The sequence below is a fragment of the Stigmatopora argus genome, chromosome 17 (genome assembly GCF_051989625.1).
Source record: "Stigmatopora argus isolate UIUO_Sarg chromosome 17, RoL_Sarg_1.0, whole genome shotgun sequence".
Lineage (NCBI taxonomy): Eukaryota > Metazoa > Chordata > Actinopteri > Syngnathiformes > Syngnathidae > Stigmatopora > Stigmatopora argus.
The window spans coordinates 12,240,079-12,261,393 of record NC_135403.1 but is presented as its reverse complement, the minus strand read 5'-3'; the positions used below and the strand labels follow the sequence as shown (position 1 = coordinate 12,261,393).

At 38.2% G+C, this 21,315-nt stretch overlaps 1 protein-coding gene and 1 long non-coding RNA gene across 8 annotated transcripts in view; both read left to right on the top strand.

Moving 5' to 3' along the window:
- The first annotated feature begins 91 nt into the window (after positions 1 to 91).
- Positions 92 to 4,674, top strand: LOC144091708 (zinc transporter ZIP12-like). Of its 2 annotated transcripts, none has more exons than XM_077624282.1 (12): positions 92 to 831; positions 1,179 to 1,445; positions 1,520 to 1,715; positions 1,814 to 1,944; positions 2,017 to 2,191; positions 2,745 to 2,917; positions 2,989 to 3,132; positions 3,199 to 3,264; positions 3,331 to 3,385; positions 3,778 to 3,936; positions 4,083 to 4,270; positions 4,340 to 4,674. In XM_077624282.1, the coding sequence occupies exons 1-12, from the start codon at positions 562 to 564 to the stop codon at positions 4,466 to 4,468; spliced, it is 1,953 nt and encodes a 650-aa protein (XP_077480408.1). In that variant the 5' UTR covers positions 92 to 561; the 3' UTR covers positions 4,469 to 4,674. The 2 variants fall into 2 exon arrangements, with proteins under 2 accessions (XP_077480408.1, XP_077480407.1); XM_077624281.1 differs by having other exon boundaries at positions 3,328 to 3,385.
- A 341-nt stretch (positions 4,675 to 5,015) lies between these two features.
- Positions 5,016 to 21,315, top strand: part of LOC144091548 (uncharacterized) — a 31,844-nt gene continuing 15,544 nt past the window's right edge. The window contains exons 1-3 of one of the 6 annotated variants that reach the window (XR_013305748.1): positions 5,016 to 5,321; positions 5,851 to 6,008; positions 15,377 to 15,516. This is a non-coding gene — a long non-coding RNA (uncharacterized LOC144091548). Of the gene's footprint in view, positions 5,322 to 5,381; positions 5,589 to 5,850; positions 6,009 to 15,376; positions 15,522 to 21,315 lie in introns of those variants that run through there. The other 5 variants (XR_013305750.1, XR_013305752.1, XR_013305749.1 and 2 more) reach the window with 5 other exon arrangements.

Here is a 21,315-nt window from a genome sequence, read left to right as displayed (position 1 = left end):
TCAGGTAGCGGCAGCTAACGGGCAACTTTCTCCACAGAAACCAAACTAATCCCCAAGAGATTACTACTTCCAAATAGCCTTTTTTTTCAGGACCCGGAATTCTCCCGAAACGGGCGACGACGAGTGGCCTCTCAACACGTCGACGGATAAAGTTTGGTCTTTCGCAAGGCCTTTTTTTACCTTTACTGTTCCAGGTCGGTTTGACCCAACGAGGGAGGATGTCCTAAGAAAAAAATCATCGCCAGCAACGTGTCAGATTATTACCGAAATATGTCGTTTTGAGGAGGTATGTACAAAATGTACCACATCTGACAAAGCATGCCCAGTGACCTTGTTTCTAATGAATGTAAGTGTTTTTTTTCCCCAACCCTGAATGCCAACATAAGTTTTTTTTTCTAACTTCTAATTAAGCTCTCCCCCTCGAACCCCCCGTGGGCTTCACCCTGCCCCCGTGCTCTCTAACTGGCTGCACTAATCCTTTTGTTGTGGATCGAGAGGCCCAGCTTTGGCTTCGGCGTCAGGGTTAGTTCGAGCCCGGCCCAGCCGAGACTCCTCGTGTGGATGGTCACCTCATTACGGGACGACATCTACGGCAACATGTCCCCCTGGGGATCGGCGCTTCCGCCATTTCTTCTCTTGCTGATATGTCTCCCCGAGGCAGTCCGGGCAGAATCCGATCTACGGGAAGTCCTGGGCGTCTTAGATCTGCCGTTCACTCAAAAACAAGAGGCACGTCTCCAGAAGGACCGGGTCGGCAGTCTGGTCTCCGCCGTTCTGATGGCGGCGAATTGCCCGGAGAGGATCGGCGGGTCTCCAGAAGTCTGTGACGAGGTAGTCCCACGTCTACAACAAAGAATGTTGTTTGTTTGTTGAGAGGTTTTAAGTTTTGGAACTTTACAGATCGTGCGTGCTGTGTGGCTTTTATAGCACCCCTGCATTTGGCGTGGTTAAATTTGTAGTGTAGACGCTAGGCCACTCCACGTTGCTGAAATGTGCAGATCCTTGAAAGCAGTCCTCGATCAGAATTTGGAATTTCAAACACTCGACGTTTAGTGCTCGTTGAAGCTCGTTCATACTGACTTACCAAATCGCAAGCTTTTATTTTGACATCGGCTGTAAAAACCAGATGCAGTTTTCCTGATTGTCAGCTTAGAACCTTCCTACTCAATTCCTTCCAGTGCCTGCCGCCAGACGTCGCTCTGTCCGTGCTAGAAGACGACGGAAAGCCTTACCTGACCGAGGACGGCTTCCAGCGCCTCTCCGTTCTTCTGCTCTACTACGTTGTCAACATGAGAGACGCGTGCCAGTCGTCCTCCGCCGTCCTCCGATACGACTCCCACCTCCTCCCTCTCGCCGATCCGGGTGAACTCGAGAGCGTTCTTCATATCCTCAACCGGCACAGCAACCCATCCATCCAAGAAAGTTCTACCTTCTCCGACTTCCAGGCAAAAACCGACATCGCCTTTTTTTATTAAAACGAAAGAACCCGAAGCTACACTCTTTTTACTTTGTTCTCCAGTGCATCGACGCCGCCCACCTGCTAGACGGGGCCGAGGACGCCGCCGGTGGGACGTCTGTGGCCAAAGTGTCCGCGGCCATCATCCGTCACCTCCTGCAAGGTCACTGTTTCGCACAAAGGAACCTCCCCCCGCCGGCGTTCTTCACCAACTTCATCTTTCAGTCCTTCAATCGCACCAGTGAACTGGAACTTTTGGGTGAGACGTGAAAAGAAGTAGAGCGGCGACGATCATTGGGTGAAATAAATCGTCCGGTTAGAAAGAAGCTAAACGTTTTTCTTTGCTCCCTCGCAAAGATCTGGAGGAGCTTCTTCACCGGCTCGGCGTCGGCGGAGAAAGAAAGAAGCTCCACGCTCACGGCAGGAAGAGACGGCAGTCGGGACGTTCGCCGGACGGTTGCGATGACGACGCCGGAAACTGGGAGCAGGTAAACGTTTCCGAGAAACCGCAAGATGAAGTGAGAACTCACCAAATGGTCTGGTCTTTTGAATCAACCCAGGTCTGCTTTTCAGCCCATCAGCTAGCGAATATTTTTGCTCCGGGTCCACAACTAGCCATCTCCAAGGAGCACTTTGGACAAATGTGTCCGGCTATCATCCAGCAGTTGCTCGTCAAGGCCTGCGATTCGCCAGAGCGGGACGCAAGAGACTCCCGTCAACCTACCGCTTTTGAGAGTGAGGCTTCCTTTTTCCTCCCTAAATCGACACATTTCAACTGAGAATACTCACATAGATTATAAAAGAAACGTATGGCTCATGAATTCTGTTAAAGGTAAACAGAGAAAAAGCATAAGAATGAGCTCAAATTAATAAATAGTGAGGCTTGTGCTATGGTCGGCATATAAAGATAATAGTAAGACGTTAACTTCAAAATTTTAATTTTAATTTAACTTTAAGAAACGAATGGCTCATGAATTCTGTTAAAGGTAAACAGAGAAAAAGCATAAGAATGAGCTCAAATGAATAAATAGTGAGGCTTGTGTATTGGTCGGCATATAAAGATAATAGTAAGACGTTAACTTCAAAATTTTAATTTTAATTTAACTTTGATTTATTAATATTCTGACTTTTTTTCCTTTGGAATTTTGTTGACTGGGTGTTGAGGAAATGCAATTCAACAATGTCAGTGTCATTCCACTGTCGCCGTCTCGTGGACAAAGGTGGAATAGCACCCAAAATAACTGCGAGAATTCATGTGCGCCGTCTTTTTTTTTTGTAACACGAGCAGAGTACGGCTACAGTACGGCGGCGGTGCTGCTCATCACGCTCGGCTCCATGCTGGGCATCTGCCTGATCTTCTTCAACTCCTGCCAGGAGACCTACACCCTCATCCTGCAGCTTTTCGTGGGTCTCGCCGTGGGGACGCTCTCCGGCGACGCCCTCCTGCATCTCATCCCGCAGGTAAGACCTCCTGGATCTTCCGTTGGAAGTTCCCGGCTCAAATGGAGTCCATTTTTTTTCTGCCCTCGGAGATCCTGGACCTTCACGGGCACGACGAGGAACATCTCCCGGAGCAGAAGGACTATCTCTGGAAGATGCTCGGTGTGGTCGGCGGTATCTACGCATTCTTCCTCATGGAGAGGCTCTTCTTCTTCTTGGTTCCTCAGCACGTTCATGTAAGTTCCTGGGCGGGAGATTGATGGGATTTCTCAAGCACAACTCTGCTCATTCTTGTCCTTCAGAGCCACTCTCGGGGGAACTCTGAGGCGCCGTCGCGGAGGGGGAAGTCCACCTCTACCATACAGCTGGTAAAGTTCATGAACTCTGCGTCCAATCCACTTTGACAGGCTAAGAAGACTGGTCTTTTCCAGCAGGGACCTTTGGATGAAGAAGCAGAAACATCTCCGGAGCGAAGGCCTTCACAACAAAGTAAGCCACAGGTTATTTTGCTGAATGATATGGTTTTTCTTTGTTCCTTTTTTAAAAATACATTTAAAATAAAGAGAATGTTTCCAACTTGACCCTTTTTATGAGCCTAAAAAAATAATAGGATAAATGCACATTTTAAGAATTAAAAAATGTTTGCTGTTATATTTTCGTTTCAACCTTTTTTAATAAGAACATTAAAATACATAAAACAACACAAATATTTGCTTCGCGTTTTCATATTTTAATCAAATCGACAGCGGATTAGAAGATTAAAATCCAATTCTGGCGTAGTCATTGTCTGCCACTGACGGCTCAAGACGTCCAATCCATTTTGATTGAGATTTGTTGAGTCACCCTCTTCCAGTTCAAATTGATTTGATGTTCCCCCCCAGATGCCGGCATTCCCTTGCTAGCCGTGATGGTCATCGTGGGCGACGGCCTCCACAACCTGGCGGACGGGCTGGCGGTGGGCGCCGCCTTCTCTTCTTCGCCCGAGACCGGAATGGCGACCACCGTGGCCATTTTGTGCCACGAGATCCCCCACGAGATGGGTGAGGACTACACCCAAACCTCATCATTTCAGTTTTGTTACGACACTGCGACCGTGTGTGACATTTGCGTCTTCCCTATAATGTGGATTTTTACATGAAAAAGAAAACACGGTCATTCATTTGTTGTTTTGTTTTTTTGCTTAAAGGGGATTTCGCGGTGCTGTTGAACTCCGGACTTCCCGTAAAGACGGCCGTCATCATGAATTTTAGCAGCGCCCTGACAGCGTTCGCCGGCCTCTACGTTGGACTTTTTGTCTCGGGTGAAGCGCACGTGCAGCAGTGGATCTTTGCGCTCACCGCAGGGATTTTTCTCTACCTGTCGCTGGTGGAGATGGTGAGACAAAGTAGCAAACGTCGATCGTCCGTCTCAACCTCACATCTCCTTTTTTTGTTGTTCCGTCAGCTCCCCGAGATGAGCCGTTGTCAGAGCGGGCGACCGTTCACGGCGTTCCTGCTGCAGAACGTTGGGCTCCTTTCGGGTTGGGCGTGTCTCCTGCTCCTGGCGGTTTATGAACACGAGCTCAAATTTTGACTTCCATTTTACAAAGGGGGTAAAAAAATTTCGATTTTTAAGGAAGCGTCTTTTTCCTGAAGAGGAAATTATGTAAGAAGAAAATATATTTTGTCATTTTTCATTCGATGTTACAGTTCAAACAAAAAGTGCAACTTTTTTCCTGAAAATGCTGATATTTTCTGAGATGGAAAGTTTTCAAAATAAATAGAATTATTTTATTGTTATGTTTTCTCATATTAACCCTTTTATGCCCAAATTATAACATCTTTATTTTTTTCAGTGCGGAACGTCTACTCCATTTGGACTGGGAAGTTAAGCATTCGGAATATAGATATAACTTTTCCATTTATTAATCATTGTAACTTTAGTTATTTTTCAAATATAATTAAACAGGGCTTAATGTTTCATACTAGAAACTCAAATTAGCCACATCTATATTTTCAAGTATGAATAAAACAAAAGTAGTTACTACTATCTTTAGAAAGAGTTACGGTACAGTATGTGAGAACGCATTTTTCCTGACATTTCCTGAAGCATCCTCACGGTGTCGTCATCCGCCCTAATTTGTTGCAGCTGGTGTCGTCTGAGCCGCACTTCCTTTTTTGCAATTTATCGACACGGCCCGGAATAGCTCATCAACGTCTGTCAGTTTCTCCGTCTTCAATAATACAAAAAACACACACACAAGCAAATAATTTGGCCTTGCTAGCTGTTGTGACGCCTACGGGAAAACGAGGGGTGTTTTACTGTAACTGTAAGTGAAGCGAATGAAAAACAACGTGGCGTTAGCATAGCTTCATTAGCTAATAGCTTTACAACCGCAATTAAGATGGCATCCAGTTTTTCCTTCAAAGAAAATATAACTTCACAGGTAGAGTTGACCTCAGTTATTATTGTAAAGAAAAGCTTTTAAGGATATCTCTAAAGACAAAACAAAAACACTTTGTAATGTCGTTTTTCAAACTACGCAGGTGCTTTATAAACGCTACAAATGAGTGTACAAATATTAAATTATGACGCATTGGATTGCTTGATTTGATAAAGTATATACTGCTAATCTTTTAATTCACTTTTTATGAGTGTTGAGGGTCCAAAAATGTACAGGAAGTCACCCTGAAATGCCAACAAACACTGTCTTGTAAGTACCCCAAATTAACTCATTGTCTGCCAATCCAAATCATTTAAACATGGAGGACTGGCTGTGAATATTAATTGTTCAGTCAGACAGACCAGAGTTGCTTAAACAAGTTATTACATAGACTGGCATATACATTAACTGACAAAACACTGAAAATATCAACTTTGAGGTCCCTCCTTTCCAGACTGATTGGACGTCCACCGTCAATACATGTCATGAGTTAACAGGAATATTTTTCATAACTGTATCTCCTTTTTTTAAGGAAGAAAAAGACTACAGGGCGCAAATGAGGACCAGAGGGTGCTGGCATAATTGCCTTAAAAAGTGCAAAGATGGCTTCCCCCACCCTGATGGAAATAAAGACCCCCATGCTGTGAAGGGGCAATTGGAGCGGATCGGTCCCCCGTGCTTATGCTAAAGGTGAGTGGACTCGCGGGGGTCTCTCCATGACAAAAGATGGCTTCCTAATTCGCCACCAGGACATTAAGAATAATGCGGCTGCTTTTTGTCGGAGTTGATGTTTAACGCTGATAACTGGCAAAGAAGCGCGGTCCCACGCCGAGAGAGGGAAGGACATTTAACATGTACTCTCCATCTACATAAGTGCTCGCGGCTTACGGGATCGAGGCATTTGGAGTCCTGCGAGGGGGGTTGATTGTCATGTATTTAAGAAAAAAGCCTATGTCGTTTTTTAAGAAAAAAGTCTTACTATACTGTGCATTTTTTAAGAAAAAAAGCCTTACTATACTATGTCGTTTTTAAGAAAAAAGCCTTACTATACTATGTCGTTTTTTAAGAAAAAAAGTGTGACTATACTATGTTGTTTTTTAAGAAAAAAGCATTACTATACTCTGTCGTTTTTTAAGAAAAAAAGCCTTACGATACTATGTCGTTTTTTAAGAAAAAAAGCCTTACTATACTATGTAGTTTAAAAAAAAAAAGCCTTACTATACATAGTAGTTTTTTTTAAAGAAAAAAGCCTTACTATATATACTATGTCGTTTGTTTAAGAAAAAAGCCTTACTATACTATGTCGTTTTTTAAGAAAAAAGCCTTACTATACTCTGTCGTTTTTTTAAGAAAAAAAGCCTTACCATACTGTCGTTTTTTGAGAAAAAAAGCCTTACTATACTATGTAGTTTTTAAAAAAAAAAGCCTTACTATACATAGTAGTTTTTTTTTAAGAAAAAAGCCTTGCTATAATATGTCGTTTTTTAAGAAAAAAGCCTTACTATCCTCTGTCGTTTTTAGGTGGAAAAAAGCCTTACTATACTATGTCGTTTTTTATGAAAAAAGCCTTACTATACAATGTCGTTTTTTAGGGAAAAAAGCCTTACTATACTATGTCGTTTTTTAGGAAAAAAGCCTTACTATGTCGTTTTTTCAGCAAAAAAGCCTTACTATATTATGTAGTTTTTTAATTTAAAAAAGCCTTACTATACATGGTCGTTTTTTTAAGAAAAAAAGCCTTACTATACTATGTCGTTTTTTCAGAAAAAAAGCCTTACTATACTATGTAGTTTAAAAAAAAAAAAACCTTACTATACATAGTAGTTTTTTTTTTTTTAAGAAAAAAGCCTTACTATACTATGTCGTTTGTTTAAGAAAAAAGCCTTACTATACTCTGTCGTTTTTTAGGGGGAAAAAAGCCTTACTATACTATGTCGTTTTTTCAGAAAAAAAGCCTTACTATACTATGTAGTTTAAAAAAAAAAGCCTTACTATACATAGTAGTTTTTTTTAAAGAAAAAAGCCTTACTATACTATGTCGTTTGTTTAAGAAAAAAGCCTTACTATACTATGTCGTTTTTTAAGAAAAAAGCCTTACTATACTATGTCGTTTTTTTAAGAAAAAAAGCCTCACTATACTATGTCGTTTTTTCAGAAAAAAAGCCTTACTATACTATGTAGTTTAAAAAAAAAAGCCTTACTATACTATGTAGTTTAAAAAAAAAAGCCTTACTATACATAGTAGTTTTTTTTTAAAGAAAAAAGCCTTACTATACTATGGCGTTTGTTTAAGAAAAAAGCCTTACTATACTCTGTCGTTTTTTAGGGGGAAAAAAGCCTTACTATACTATGTCATTTTTTCAGAAAAAAAGCCTTACTATACTATGTCGTTTTTTCAGAAAAAAAGCCTTACTATACTATGTCGTTTTTTCAGAAAAAAAGCCTTACTATACTATGTCGTTTTTTCAGAAAAAAAGCCTTACTATACTATGTCGTTTAAAAAAAAAAGCCTTACTATACATAGTAGTTTTTTTTTAAGAAAAAAGCCTTACTATACTATGTCGTTTGTTTAAGAAAAAAGCCTTACTATACTATGTCGTTTTTTAAGAAAAAAGCCTTACTATACTATGTCGTTTTTTTAAGAAAAAAAGCCTTACCATACTGTCGTTTTTTCAGAAAAAAAGCCTTACTATACTATGTAGTTTAAAAAAAAAAGCCTTACTATACATAGTAGTTTTTTTTTAAGAAAAAAGCCTTGCTATAATATGTCGTTTTTTAAGAAAAAAGCCTTACTATCCTCTGTCGTTTTTAGGTGGAAAAAAGCCTTACTATACTATGTAGTTTTTTCAGAAAAAAAGCCTTACTATACTATGTAGTTTAAAAAAAAAAAAAGCCTTACTATACATAGTAGTTTTTTTAAAAGAAAAAAGCCTTACTATACTATGTCGTTTGTTTAAGAAAAAACCCTTACTATACTATGTCGTTTTTTCAGAAAAAAGCCTTACTATACTATGTAGTTAAAAAAAAAAAAGCCTTACTATACATAGTAGTTTTTTTAAGAAAAAAGCCTTACTATACTATGTCGTTTGTTTAAGAAAAAAGCCTTACTATACTATGTCGTTTTTTAAGAAAAAAACCCTTACCATATTATGTTGTTTTTTAAGAAAAAAGCCTTACTATACTATGTCGTTTTTTAGGAAAAAAAGCCTTACTATACTATGTCGGTTTTTTTAAAGAAAAAAGGCTTAATATATTATGTCGTTTTTTGAGGAAAAAAAGCCTTACTATACTATGTCGGTTTTTAAGAAATAAGCCTTGCTATACTATGTCGTTTTTTTGAGAAAAAAAGCCTTACTATACTATGTCGCTTTTTTAACAAAAAAGCCTTACTATATTATGTCGTTTTTTAAAGAAAAAAAAGCCTTACTATACTATGTCGTTTTTTAGGAAAAAAGCCTTACTATACTTAGTCATTTTAAAGGGAAAAAAAGCCTTACTATATATACTATATCGTTTTTTTTAAGAAAAAAAAAGCCTTACTATACTATGTTGTTTTTTAGAAAAAAAGCCTTAATATACTTAGTCATTTTTTAAAGGGAAAAAGCCTCACTATACTTAGTCATTTTTTAAAGAACAAAAGTCTTACTATATATACTTAGTCATTTTTTAAGAAGCCAGGACCACGCCGTAGTCGCCGTTGGGCGGGAGCCAGCTGTCGACGTTTTTGTCGTTTCATTTCAAAGCCGTACTACATAAATGGTTGTTTTTATTTAAGGAAAAGTCTTAGTCCTTTTTTAAATAGAAAATTGTTCATTTATTTTCTATATTGCCCATCCTTGATTGCAGGTAAAGTGAGGACACTTGTGGTGTAGTGGTTCGTTTGCCTGACTGCCATGTGGGAGAGTGCGGTTCGAATCCTGGTGTGGTGTCATTTTCCCTTAAATAGAAGCAACCGTGTGTACTCAAGGCTTTCCAAAAACGACAAGGTAAGATGTGGCCACTTCGTGGTGTAGAGGTTTGTTCACCTGACTGCCATGCAGGCAGCCTGGGTTCGAATCCCGGTCAGGAAACATTTTCCCTTCGTTATTTCTATATATTTGTAGTCAAGATCTTCCAATAATGACAACGTAAAGTGTGGCCAATCTGTGGCCTAGAGGTTCGTTCACCTGACTGCCGTGTGGGCAGCCTGGGTTCGAATCCCGCTGTCGTTTGACTGATCACTACACAATGTAGTTCCGTAAATGGATGATCCTTTTTTCATTAAAATAAACACTTAGTCATTTTTTTCAGCAAAACAATTAATTCCGGTCAGCCTTCGGCTGACCGGAAGACAGTTGAGGGGGGGGTTCCTGGTGGTGTTCGACAGTCGGCCTTCGGCCGACTGCCGACACCATACAGTCGTTGACTGGCGACACCGGGACGTGAACCCTCGACACCCACGTCGCAGGCAGGTGACTAACCCACTACACCACGAGGCGGCCCGCCTATACATGGTCATCGGGTGATTTTATTTAAGGAAAGATGACTCAGTCTTTTTTAATGGCAAAATGGTTCATCCACCAGTAAGTCAGCGGCCACCGGGATTTGAACCCCGCCTGCCCACACGGTAGTCAGATGAGCTAACCACTACACCATGAAGTAGACACTCTAACCTTTGTCATTATTGGAAAGTCTTGACTACAAATACATAGAAATCATTAAGGGAAAATGTTTCCCAACTGGGATTCGAACCCCGCCCACCCACACGACAGTCAGGTGAGCTAACCACTACACCATGAAGTGGCCACTCTAATGTTTGTCATTATTGGAAAGTCTTTACTACAAATACATAGAAATGATTATGGGAAAATGTTTCCCAACTGGGATTCGAACCCCAACCACCCAAACAGCAGTCAGGTGAGCTAACCACTACACCATGAAGTAGACACTCTAATGTTTGTCATTATTGGAAAGTCTTTACTACAAATACATAGAAATGATTAAGGGAAAATGTTTCCCAACTGGGATTCGAACCCCAACCACCCAAACGGCAGTCAGGTGAGTTAACCACTACACCATGAAGTAGACACTCTAATGTTTGTCATTATTGGAAAGTCTTTACTACAAATACATAGAAATGATTAAGGGAAAATGTTTCCCAACTGGGATTCGAACCCCAACCACCCAAACGGCAGTCAGGTGAGCTAACCACTACACCATGAAGTAGACACTCTAATGTTTGTCATTATTGGAAAGTCTTTACTACAAATACATAGAAATGATTAAGGGAAAATGTTTCCCAACTGGGATTCGAACCCCAACCACCCAAACGGCAGTCAGGTGAGTTAACCACTACACCATGAAGTAGACACTCTAATGTTTGTCATTATTGGAAAGTCTTTACTACAAATACATAGAAATGATTAAGGGAAAATGTTTCCCAACTGGGATTCGAACCCCAACCACCCAAACGGCAGTCAGGTGATCTTACCACTACACCATGAAGTGGCCGCTCTAATCTTTGTCATTATTGGAAAGTCTTTACTACAAATACATAGAAATGATTAAGGGAAAATGTTTCCCAACTGGGATTCGAACCCCAACCACCCAAACGGCAGTCAGGTGAGTTAACCACTACACCATGAAGTAGACACTCTAATGTTTGTCATTATTGGAAAGTCTTTACTACAAATACATAGAAATGATTAAGGGAAAATGTTTCCCAACTGGGATTCGAACCCCAACCACCCAAACAGCAGTCAGGTGAGCTAACCACTACACCATGAAGTAGACACTCTAATGTTTGTAATTATTGGAAAGTCTTTACTACAAATACATAGAAATGATTAAGGGAAAATGTTTCCCAACTGGGATTCGAACCCCAAACACCCAAATAGCAGTCAGGTGAGCTAACCACTACACCATGAAGTAGACACTCTAACGTTTGTCATTATTGGAAAGTCTTTACTACAAATACATAGAAATGATTAAGGGAAAATGTTTCCCAACTGGGATTCGAACCCCAACCACCCAAACGGCAGTCAGGTGATCTTACCACTACACCATGAAGTGGCCGCTCTAATCTTTGTCATTATTGGAAAGTCTTTACTACAAATACATAGAAATGATTAAGGGAAAATGTTTCCCAACTGGGATTCGAACCCCAACCACCCAAACGGCAGTCAGGTGAGCTAACCACTACACCATGAAGTAGACACTCTAATGTTTGTAATTATTGGAAAGTCTTTACTACAAATACATAGAAATGATTAAGGGAAAATGTTTCCCAACTGGGATTCGAACCCCAACCACCCAAACAGCAGTCAGGTGAGTTCACCACTACACCATGAAGTAGACACTCTAATGTTTGTAATTATTGGAAAGTCTTTACTACAAATACATAGAAATGATTAAGGGAAAATGTCTCCCAACTGGGATTCGAACCCCAACCACCCAAACGGCAGTCAGGTGATCTTACCACTACACCATGAAGTGGCCGCTCTAATCTTTGTCATTATTGGAAAGTCTTTACTACAAATACATAGAAATGATTAAGGGAAAATGTTTCCCAACTGGGATTCGAACCCCAACCACCCAAACGGCAGTCAGGTGAGCTAACCACTACATCATGAAGTAGACACTCTAATGTTTGTCATTATTGGAAAGTCTTTACTACAAATACATAGAAATGATTAAGGGAAAATGTTTCCCAACTGGGATTCGAACCCCAAACACCCAAACAGCAGTCAGGTGAGTTAACCACTACACCATGAAGTAGACACTCTAATATTTGTCATTATTGGAAAGTCTTTACTACAAATACATAGAAATGATTAAGGGAAAATGTTTCCCAACTGGGATTCGAACCCCAACCACCCAAACGGCAGTCAGGTGAGCTAACCACTACACCATGAAGTAGACACTCTAATGTTTGTCATTATTGGAAAGTCTTTACTACAAATACATAGAAATGATTAAGGGAAAATGTTTCCCAAGTGGGATTCGAACCCCAACCACCCAAACGGCAGTCAGGTGAGCTAACCACTACATCATGAAGTAGACACTCTAATGTTTGTCATTATTGGAAAGTCTTTACTACAAATACATAGAAATGATTAAGGGAAAATGTTTCCCAAGTGGGATTCGAACCCCAACCACCCAAACGGCAGTCAGGTGAGTTCACCACTACACCATGAAGTAGACACTCTAATCTTTGTCATTATTGGAAAGTCTTTACTACAAATACATAGAAATGATTAAGGGAAAATGTTTCCCAACTGGGATTCGAACCCCAACCACCCAAACGGCAGTCAGGTGAGTTAACCACTACACCATGAAGTAGACACTCTAATCTTTGTCATTATTGGAAAGTCTTTACTACAAATACATAGAAATGATTAAGGGAAAATGTTTCCCAACTGGGATTCGAACCCCAACCACCCAAACAGCAGTCAGGTGAGTTCACCACTACACCATGAAGTAGACACTCTAATGTTTGTAATTATTGGAAAGTCTTTACTACAAATACATAGAAATGATTAAGGGAAAATGTTTCCCAACTGGGATTCGAACCCCAACCACCCAAACAGCAGTCAGGTGAGTTCACCACTACACCATGAAGTAGACACTCTAATGTTTGTAATTATTGGAAAGTCTTTACTACAAATACATAGAAATGATTAAGGGAAAATGTTTCCCAACTGGGATTCGAACCCCAACCACCCAAACAGCAGTCAGGTGAGTTCACCACTACACCATGAAGTAGACACTCTAATGTTTGTAATTATTGGAAAGTCTTTACTACAAATACATAGAAATGATTAAGGGAAAATGTTTCCCAAATGGGATTCGAACCCCAAACACCCAAATAGCAGTCAGGTGAGCTAACCACTACACCATGAAGTAGACACTCTAACATTTGTCATTATTGGAAAGTCTTTACTACAAATACATAGAAATGATTAAGGGAAAATGTTTCCCAACTGGGATTCGAACCCCAACCACCCAAACGGCAGTCAGGTGATCTTACCACTACACCATGAAGTGGCCACTCTAATCTTTGTCATTATTGGAAAGTCTTTACTACAAATACATAGAAATGATTAAGGGAAAATGTTTCCCAACTGGGATTCGAACCCCAACCACCCAAACAGCAGTCAGGTGAGTTAACCACTACACCATGAAGTAGACACTCTAATATTTGTCATTATTGGAAAGTCTTTACTACAAATACATAGAAATGATTAAGGGAAAATGTTTCCCAAATGGGATTCGAACCCCAACCACCCAAACGGCAGTCAGGTGAGCTAACCACTACACCATGAAGTAGACACTCTAATGTTTGTCATTATTGGAAAGTCTTTACTACAAATACATAGAAATGATTAAGGGAAAATGTTTCCCAACTGGGATTCGAACCCCAACCACCCAAACGGCAGTCAGGTGAGTTCACCACTACACCATGAAGTAGACACTCTAATCTTTGTCATTATTGGAAAGTCTTTACTACAAATACATAGAAATGATTAAGGGAAAATGTTTCCCAACTGGGATTCGAACCCCAACCACCCAAACGGCAGTCAGGTGAGCTTACCACTACACCATGAAGTGGCCACTCTAACGTTTGTCATTATTGGGAAGTCTTTACTACAAATACATAGAAATGATTAAGGGAAAATGTTTCCCAACTGGGATTCGAACCCCGCCCACCCACACGACAGTCAGGTGAGCTAACCACTACACCATGAAGTGGCCACTCTAACCTTTGTCATTATTAGAAAGTCTTGACTACACATACATAGAAATAATTAAGGGAAAATGTTTCCTAACTGGGATTCGAACCCCAACTGCCTACATGGGAAAAAAACATTGAGAAAAAAAGCCTTTCAATACTATGTCGTTTTTTTGGAAAAAAAAGCCTTACTATACTATGTCGTTTTTAAAAAAAAAAAAAAAAAAAAAGCCTTACTATACTATGTCGTTTTTTGAGAAAAAAAACCTAACTATACTATGTCGTTTTTTTTTTAAGAAAAAAAGCCTTACTATACTATGTCGTTTTTTAGGAAAAAAAGCCTTACTATACTATGTCGTTTTTTGAGAAAAAAAGCCTTACTATACTATGTCGTTTTTTTAAGAAAAAAAGCCTTACTATACTATGTCGTTTTTTGAGAAAAAAAGCCTTACTATACTATGTCGTTTTTTAGGAAAAAAAGCCTTACTATACTATGTCTTTTTTTTTTTAAAGAATAAGGGCTTAATATATTATGTCGTTTTTTGAGAAAAAAAAGCCTTACTATACTATGTCGTTTTTTAAGAAATAAGCCTTGCTATACTATGTCATTTTTTTAACAAAAAAGCCTTACTATACTATGTCGTTTTTTTAACAAAAAAGCCTTACTATACTATGTCGTTTTTTAAGAAAAATAGCCTTACTATACTATGTCGTTTTTGAGGGAAAAAAAGCCTTACTATACTATGTCGTTTTTTTTAAACAAAAAAAGTCTTACGACACTATGTCGTTTTTTTAAGAAAAAAAGCCTTACTATATTATGTCGTTTTTTGAGAAAAAAAGCCTTACTATACTATGTCGTTTTTTTAACAAAAAAGCCTTACTATACTATGTCGTTTTTCAAAGAAAAAAAGCCTTACTATACTATGTCGTTTTTTAGGAAAAAAGCCTTACTATACTTAGTCATTTTAAAGGGAAAAAAAGCCTTACTATATATACTATCGTTTTTTTTAAAGAAAAAAAAGCCTTACTATACTATGTCGTTTTTTAGGAAAAAAGCCTTACTATACTTAGTCATTTTTTAAAGGGAAAAAGCCTCACTATACTTAGTCATTTTTTAAGAACAAAAGTCTTGCTATATATACTTCATCATTTTTTAAGAAACCAGGACCACGCCGTAGTCGCCGTTGGGCGGGAGGCAGCTGTCGTGCCCCTGAAATGGCCTTTGTGTCATTTCATTTCAAAGCCTTACTACATAAATGGTTGTTTTTATTTAAGGAAAAGTCTTAGTCCTTTTTTAAATAGAAAATTGTGCATTTATTTTCTATATATTGCCCATCCTTGCTTGCAGGTAAAGTGAGGACACTTGTGGTGTAGTGGTTCGTTTGCCTGGCTGCCATGTGGGAGAGTGCGGTTCGAATCCTGGTGTGGTGTCATTTTCCCTTAAATAGAAGCAACCGTGTGTACTCAAGGCTTTCAAAAAATGACAAGGTAAGGTGTAGCCACTTTGTGGTGTAGAGGTTTGTTCACCTGACTGCCATGCAGGCAGCCTGGGTTTGAATCCTGGTCGGGAAACATTTTCCCTTAGTTGTTTCTATATATTTGTAGTCAAGACCTTCCAATAATGACAAAGTAAAGTGTGGCCAATTCGTGGTCTAGAGGTTCGTTCACCTGACTGTCGTGTGGGCAGCCTGGGTTCGAATCCCGATCGGGAAACTTTTTCCCTTAGTTATTTCTTTATATTTGTAGTCAAGACCTTCCAATAATGACAAAGTAAAGTGTGGCCAATTCGTGGTCTAGAGGTTCGTTCACCTGACTGTCGTGTGGGCAGCCTGGGTTCGAATCCTGGTCGGGAAACTTTTTCCCTTAGTTATTTCTATATATTTGTAGTCAAGACCTTCCAATAATTACAAAGTAAAGTGTGGCCGATTCGTGGCCTAGAGGTTCGTTCACCTGACTGCCATGTGGGCAGCTGGGGTTCGAATCCTGCTGTCGTTTGACTGATCACTACACAATGTAGTTCCGTAAATGGATGATCCTTTTTTCATTAAAATAAAGACTTAGTCATTTTTTTCAGCAAAACAATTATGTTCCGGTCAGCCGAAGGCTGACCGGAAGACAGTTGAGGGGAGGGGTTCCTGGTGGTGTTCGACAGTCGGCCGACTGCCGACACCATACAGTCGTTGACTGGCGACACCGGGACGTGAACCCTCGCCTACTGCATGGCAGGCAGGTGACTAACCCACTACACCACGAGGCGGCCCGCCTATACATGGTCATTGGGTGCTTTTATTTAAGGAAAGATGACTCAGTCTTTTTTAATGGCAAAATGGTTCATCCACCAGTCTGTCTAAAGTCAGCGGCCACCGGGATTTGAACCGCGCCTGCCCACACAGTAGTCAGGTGTGTTAACCTCTACACCATGAAGTGGCCACACTTAACTTTGTCATTATTGGAAGGTCTTGACTACAAATACATAGAAATAATTAAGGGAAAATGTTTCCCAACTGGGATTCGAACCCCGCCCGCCCAAACAGCAGTCAGGTGAGCTAACCACTACACCATGAAGTGGCCACTCTAATCTTTGTCATTATTAGAAAGTCTTGACTACACATACATAGAAATAATTGAGGGAAAATGTTTCCTAACTGGGATTCGAACCCCAACTGCCTACATGGGAAAAAAACATTGAGAAAAAAAGGCTTTCAATACTATGTCGTTTTTTAGGATAAAAAAGCCATACTATACTATGTCGTTTTTTTAGGGAAAAAAAGCCTTAATATACTATGTCGTTTTTACGAAAAAAAGCCTTACTATATATACTATGTCGTTTTTACGAAAAAAAGCCTTACTATATATACTATGTCGTTTTTTAGGAAAAAAAAAAGCCTTACTATACTATGTCGTTTTTTAGAGAGAAAAAAAGCCTTACTATACTATGTCGTTTTTTAGGGAAAAAAGCCTTAATATACTATGTCGTTTTTACGAAAAAAAGCCTTACTATATATACTATGTCGTTTTTTAGGAAAACAAGCCTTACTATACTATGTCGTGTTTTAGGAAAAAAAGCCTTACTATACTATGTCGTTTTTTAGGGAAAAAAGCCTTACTATTATTCTATGTCGTTTTTTAGGGAAAAAAAAGCCTTACCATACTCTGTCGTTTTTTAGGAAAAAAAGCCTTACTATACTATGTCGTTTTTTAGGAAAAAAAGCCTTACTATACTATGTCGTTTTTTAGGGGGGGGAAAGCCTTACCATACTATGTCGTTTTTAGGGGGGGAAAGCCTTACTATACTATGTCGTTTTTTAGGGAAAAAAAGCCTTACTATACTATGTCGTATTTTAAGAAAAAAAGCCTTACTATACTATGTCGTTTTTAGGGGGGGAAAGCCTTACTATACTATGTCGTTTTTTAGGGAAAAAAAAGCCTTACTATACTATGTCGTATTTTAAGAAAAAAAGCCTTACTATACTATGTCGTTTTTAGGGGGGGAAAACCTTACTATACTATGTCGTTTTTTAGGAAAAAAAAGCCTTACTATACTATGTCGTATTTTAAGAAAAAAAGCCTTACTATACTATGTCGTTTTTTAGGAAAAAAAGCCTTACTATACTATGTCGTGTTTTAGGAAAAAAAGCCTTACTATACTATGTCGTTTTTTAGGGAAAAAAGCCTTACTATTATACTATGTCGTTTTTTAGGGAAAAAAAAGCCTTACCATACTCTGTCGTTTTTTAGGAAAAAAAGCCTTACTATACTATGTCGTTTTTTAGGAAAAAAAGCCTTACTATACTATGTCGTTTTTTAGGGGGGGGAAAGCCTTACCATACTATGTCGTTTTTAGGGGGGGAAAGCCTTACTATACTATGTCGTTTTTTAGGGAAAAAAAGCCTTACTATACTATGTCGTATTTTAAGAAAAAAAGCCTTACTATACTATGTCGTTTTTAGGGGGGGAAAGCCTTACTATACTATGTCGTTTTTTAGGAAAAAAAGCCTTACTATACTATGTTGTATTTTAGGAAAAAAAGCCTTACCATACTCTGTCGTTTTTTAGGAAAAAAAGCCTTACTATACTATGTCGTTTTTTAGGGAAAAAAAGCCTTACTATACTATGTCGTATTTTAAGAAAAAAAGCCTTACTATACTATGTCGTTTTTTAGGAAAAAAAGCCTTACTATACTATGTTGTATTTTAAGAAAAAAAGCCTTACTATACTATGTCGTTTTTTAAGAAAAAAAGCCTTACTATACTATGTTGTTTTTTAGGGAAAAAAAGCCTTACTATACTATGTCGTTTTTTTAAGAAAAAAAGCCTTACTATACTATGTTGTTTTTTAGGAAAAAAAGCCTTACTATACTATGTCGTTTTTTAGGAAAAAAAGCCTTACCATACTCTGTCGTTTTTTAGGAAAAAAAGCCTTACTATACTATGTCGTTTTTTAAGAAAAAAAGCCTTACTATACTATGTCATTTTTAGGGGGGGAAAGCCTTACTATACTATGTCGTTTTTTAGGGAAAAAAAAGCCTTACTATACTATGTCGTATTTTAAGAAAAAAAGCCTTACTATACTATGTCGTTTTTTAGGAAAAAAAGCCTTACTATACTATGTTGTATTTTAAGAAAAAAAGCCTTACTATACTATGTCGTTTTTTAAGAAAAAAAGCCTTACTATACTATGTTGTTTTTTAGGGAAAAAAAGCCTTACTATACTATGTCGTTTTTTTAAGAAAAAAAGCCTTACTATACTATGTTGTTTTTTAGGAAAAAAAGCCTTACTATACTATGTCGTTTTTTAGGAAAAAAAGCCTTACCATACTCTGTCGTTTTTTAGGAAAAAAAGCCTTACTATACTATGTCGTTTTTTAAGAAAAAAAGCCTTACTATACTATGTCATTTTTAGGGGGGGAAAGCCTTACTATACTATGTCGTTTTTTAGGGGAAAAAAAGCCTTACTATACTATGTCGTATTTTAAGAAAAAAAGCCTTACTATACTATGTCGTTTTTTAGGAAAAAAAGCCTTACTATACTATGTTGTATTTTAAGAAAAAAAGCCTTACTATACTATGTCGTTTTTTAAGAAAAAAAGCCTTACTATACTATGTTGTTTTTTAGGGAAAAAAAGCCTTACTATACTATGTCGTTTTTTTAAGAAAAAAAGCCTTACTATACTATGTTGTTTTTTAGGAAAAAAAGCCTTACTATACTATGTCGTTTTTTAGGAAAAAAAGCCTTACCATACTCTGTCGTTTTTTAGGAAAAAAAGCCTTACTATACTATGTCGTTTTTTAAGAAAAAAAGCCTTACTATACTATGTCATTTTTAGGGGGGGAAAGCCTTACTATACTATGTCGTTTTTTAGGGGAAAAAAAGCCTTACTATACTATGTCGTATTTTAAGAAAAAAAGCCTTACTATACTATGTCGTTTTTTAGGAAAAAAAGCCTTACTATACTATGTTGTATTTTAAGAAAAAAAGCCTTACTATACTATGTCGTTTTTTAAGAAAAAAAGCCTTACTATACTATGTTGTTTTTTAGGGAAAAAAAGCCTTACTATACTATGTCGTTTTTTTAAGAAAAAAAGCCTTACTATACTATGTTGTTTTTTAGGAAAAAAAGCCTTACTATACTATGTCGTTTTTTAGGAAAAAAAGCCTTACCATACTCTGTCGTTTTTTAGGAAAAAAAGCCTTACTATACTATGTCGTTTTTTAAGAAAAAAAGCCTTACTATACTATGTCATTTTTAGGGGGGGAAAGCCTTACTATACTATGTCGTTTTTTAGGGAAAAAAAAGCCTTACTATACTATGTCGTATTTTAAGAAAAAAAGCCTTACTATACTATGTCGTTTTTTAGGAAAAAAAGCCTTACTATACTATGTTGTATTTTAAGAAAAAAAGCCTTACTATACTATGTCGTTTTTTAAGAAAAAAAGCCTTACTATACTATGTTGTTTTTTAGGGAAAAAAAGCCTTACTATACTATGTCGTTTTTTTAAGAAAAAAAGCCTTACTATACTATGTTGTTTTTTAGGAAAAAAAGCCTTACTATACTATTTCGTTTTTTAGGAAAAAAAGCCTCACTATACTATGTCGTTTTTTAGGGTGAAAGCCTTACTATACTATGTCGTATTGTAAGAAAAAAAGACTTACTATACTATGTCGTTTTTTAGGGAAAAAAGCCTTACTATACTATGTTGTATTTTAAGGGAAAAAAGCCTTACTATACTATGTCATTTTTTAGGGGGGGAAAGCCTTACTATACTATGTCGTTTTTTAGGAGAAAAAAAAAGCCTTACTATACTATGTCGTATTTTAAGATAAAAAGCCTTACTATACTATGTCGTATTTTAGGGGGGAAAGCCTTACTATACTATGTCGTTTTTACCAGAGAAAAAAAAGCCTTACTATACTATGTCGTTTTTTTTAAAGAAAAGCCTCACTATAAAAAACAACTTCAAGCATATATTCTTCAATCTTTGCAAAGCACCAATCACATCACAACGTTCACTTCGATCATTATATGACAAGACACTTTGTACATTCTTCAGCTAAAATCATTGAGTCTGAGTGTAAAGTTTTTTCAAGGGTGGCAATCTGAACGAATGACTGACCTCCCTGATTGGATCTTGGTTCTGATGAAGGGACCCCAAATCAACTTTTTGTCCCCCCGTCCTCCCCCGACAGACGTTCTCTATCTCTTCTCCCTTTTTAAGCGCTCCCTCTCTTTTTCTTTTAACGACTTTGGTGGTGCCGGACGACTTGATTAAGACTGTCGCGGGCAGTTCCAGTCTCTACCCCGCTGACGGATGACTCTCCAGCTTATTAACTCCACCCCCCCTCGCCGATCAATAACGCCGGGGGTGGGGGTCCCCGCCGCGGTGATTAGCCGGTGCAGCCAATATGGAGAGAGGAGTACAGGTGTATTGATTGGGATGGATTAGGCTCAGTTGCAGAGGCTTAAAAGCTTCCTTTTTTTCGAGGCACTGATACATGGAAATAGGACACGAAAAAACAGCAGGGCAACGACTGTAGATGATTCAATTAATGAATGATTTTTCATTTTCCGATATTTAATTGGATGTTTTCCAAATGTTCATCTTAATAGTCTCTGTTCTTTTTAGTCGTTTAGGTGAAGAAAGAAAGTGGTTTTTTTTGTGTTTATTTTGAAGCGGTTCTCCCTATTTATTATTTGAAATGGTTATGTCAATTTAAGAAATATTGTTTTGATAAAATGATAGTAGAAACCTGGTTTATTTTTATTTTTTAAATGTTAAAAAACAGGC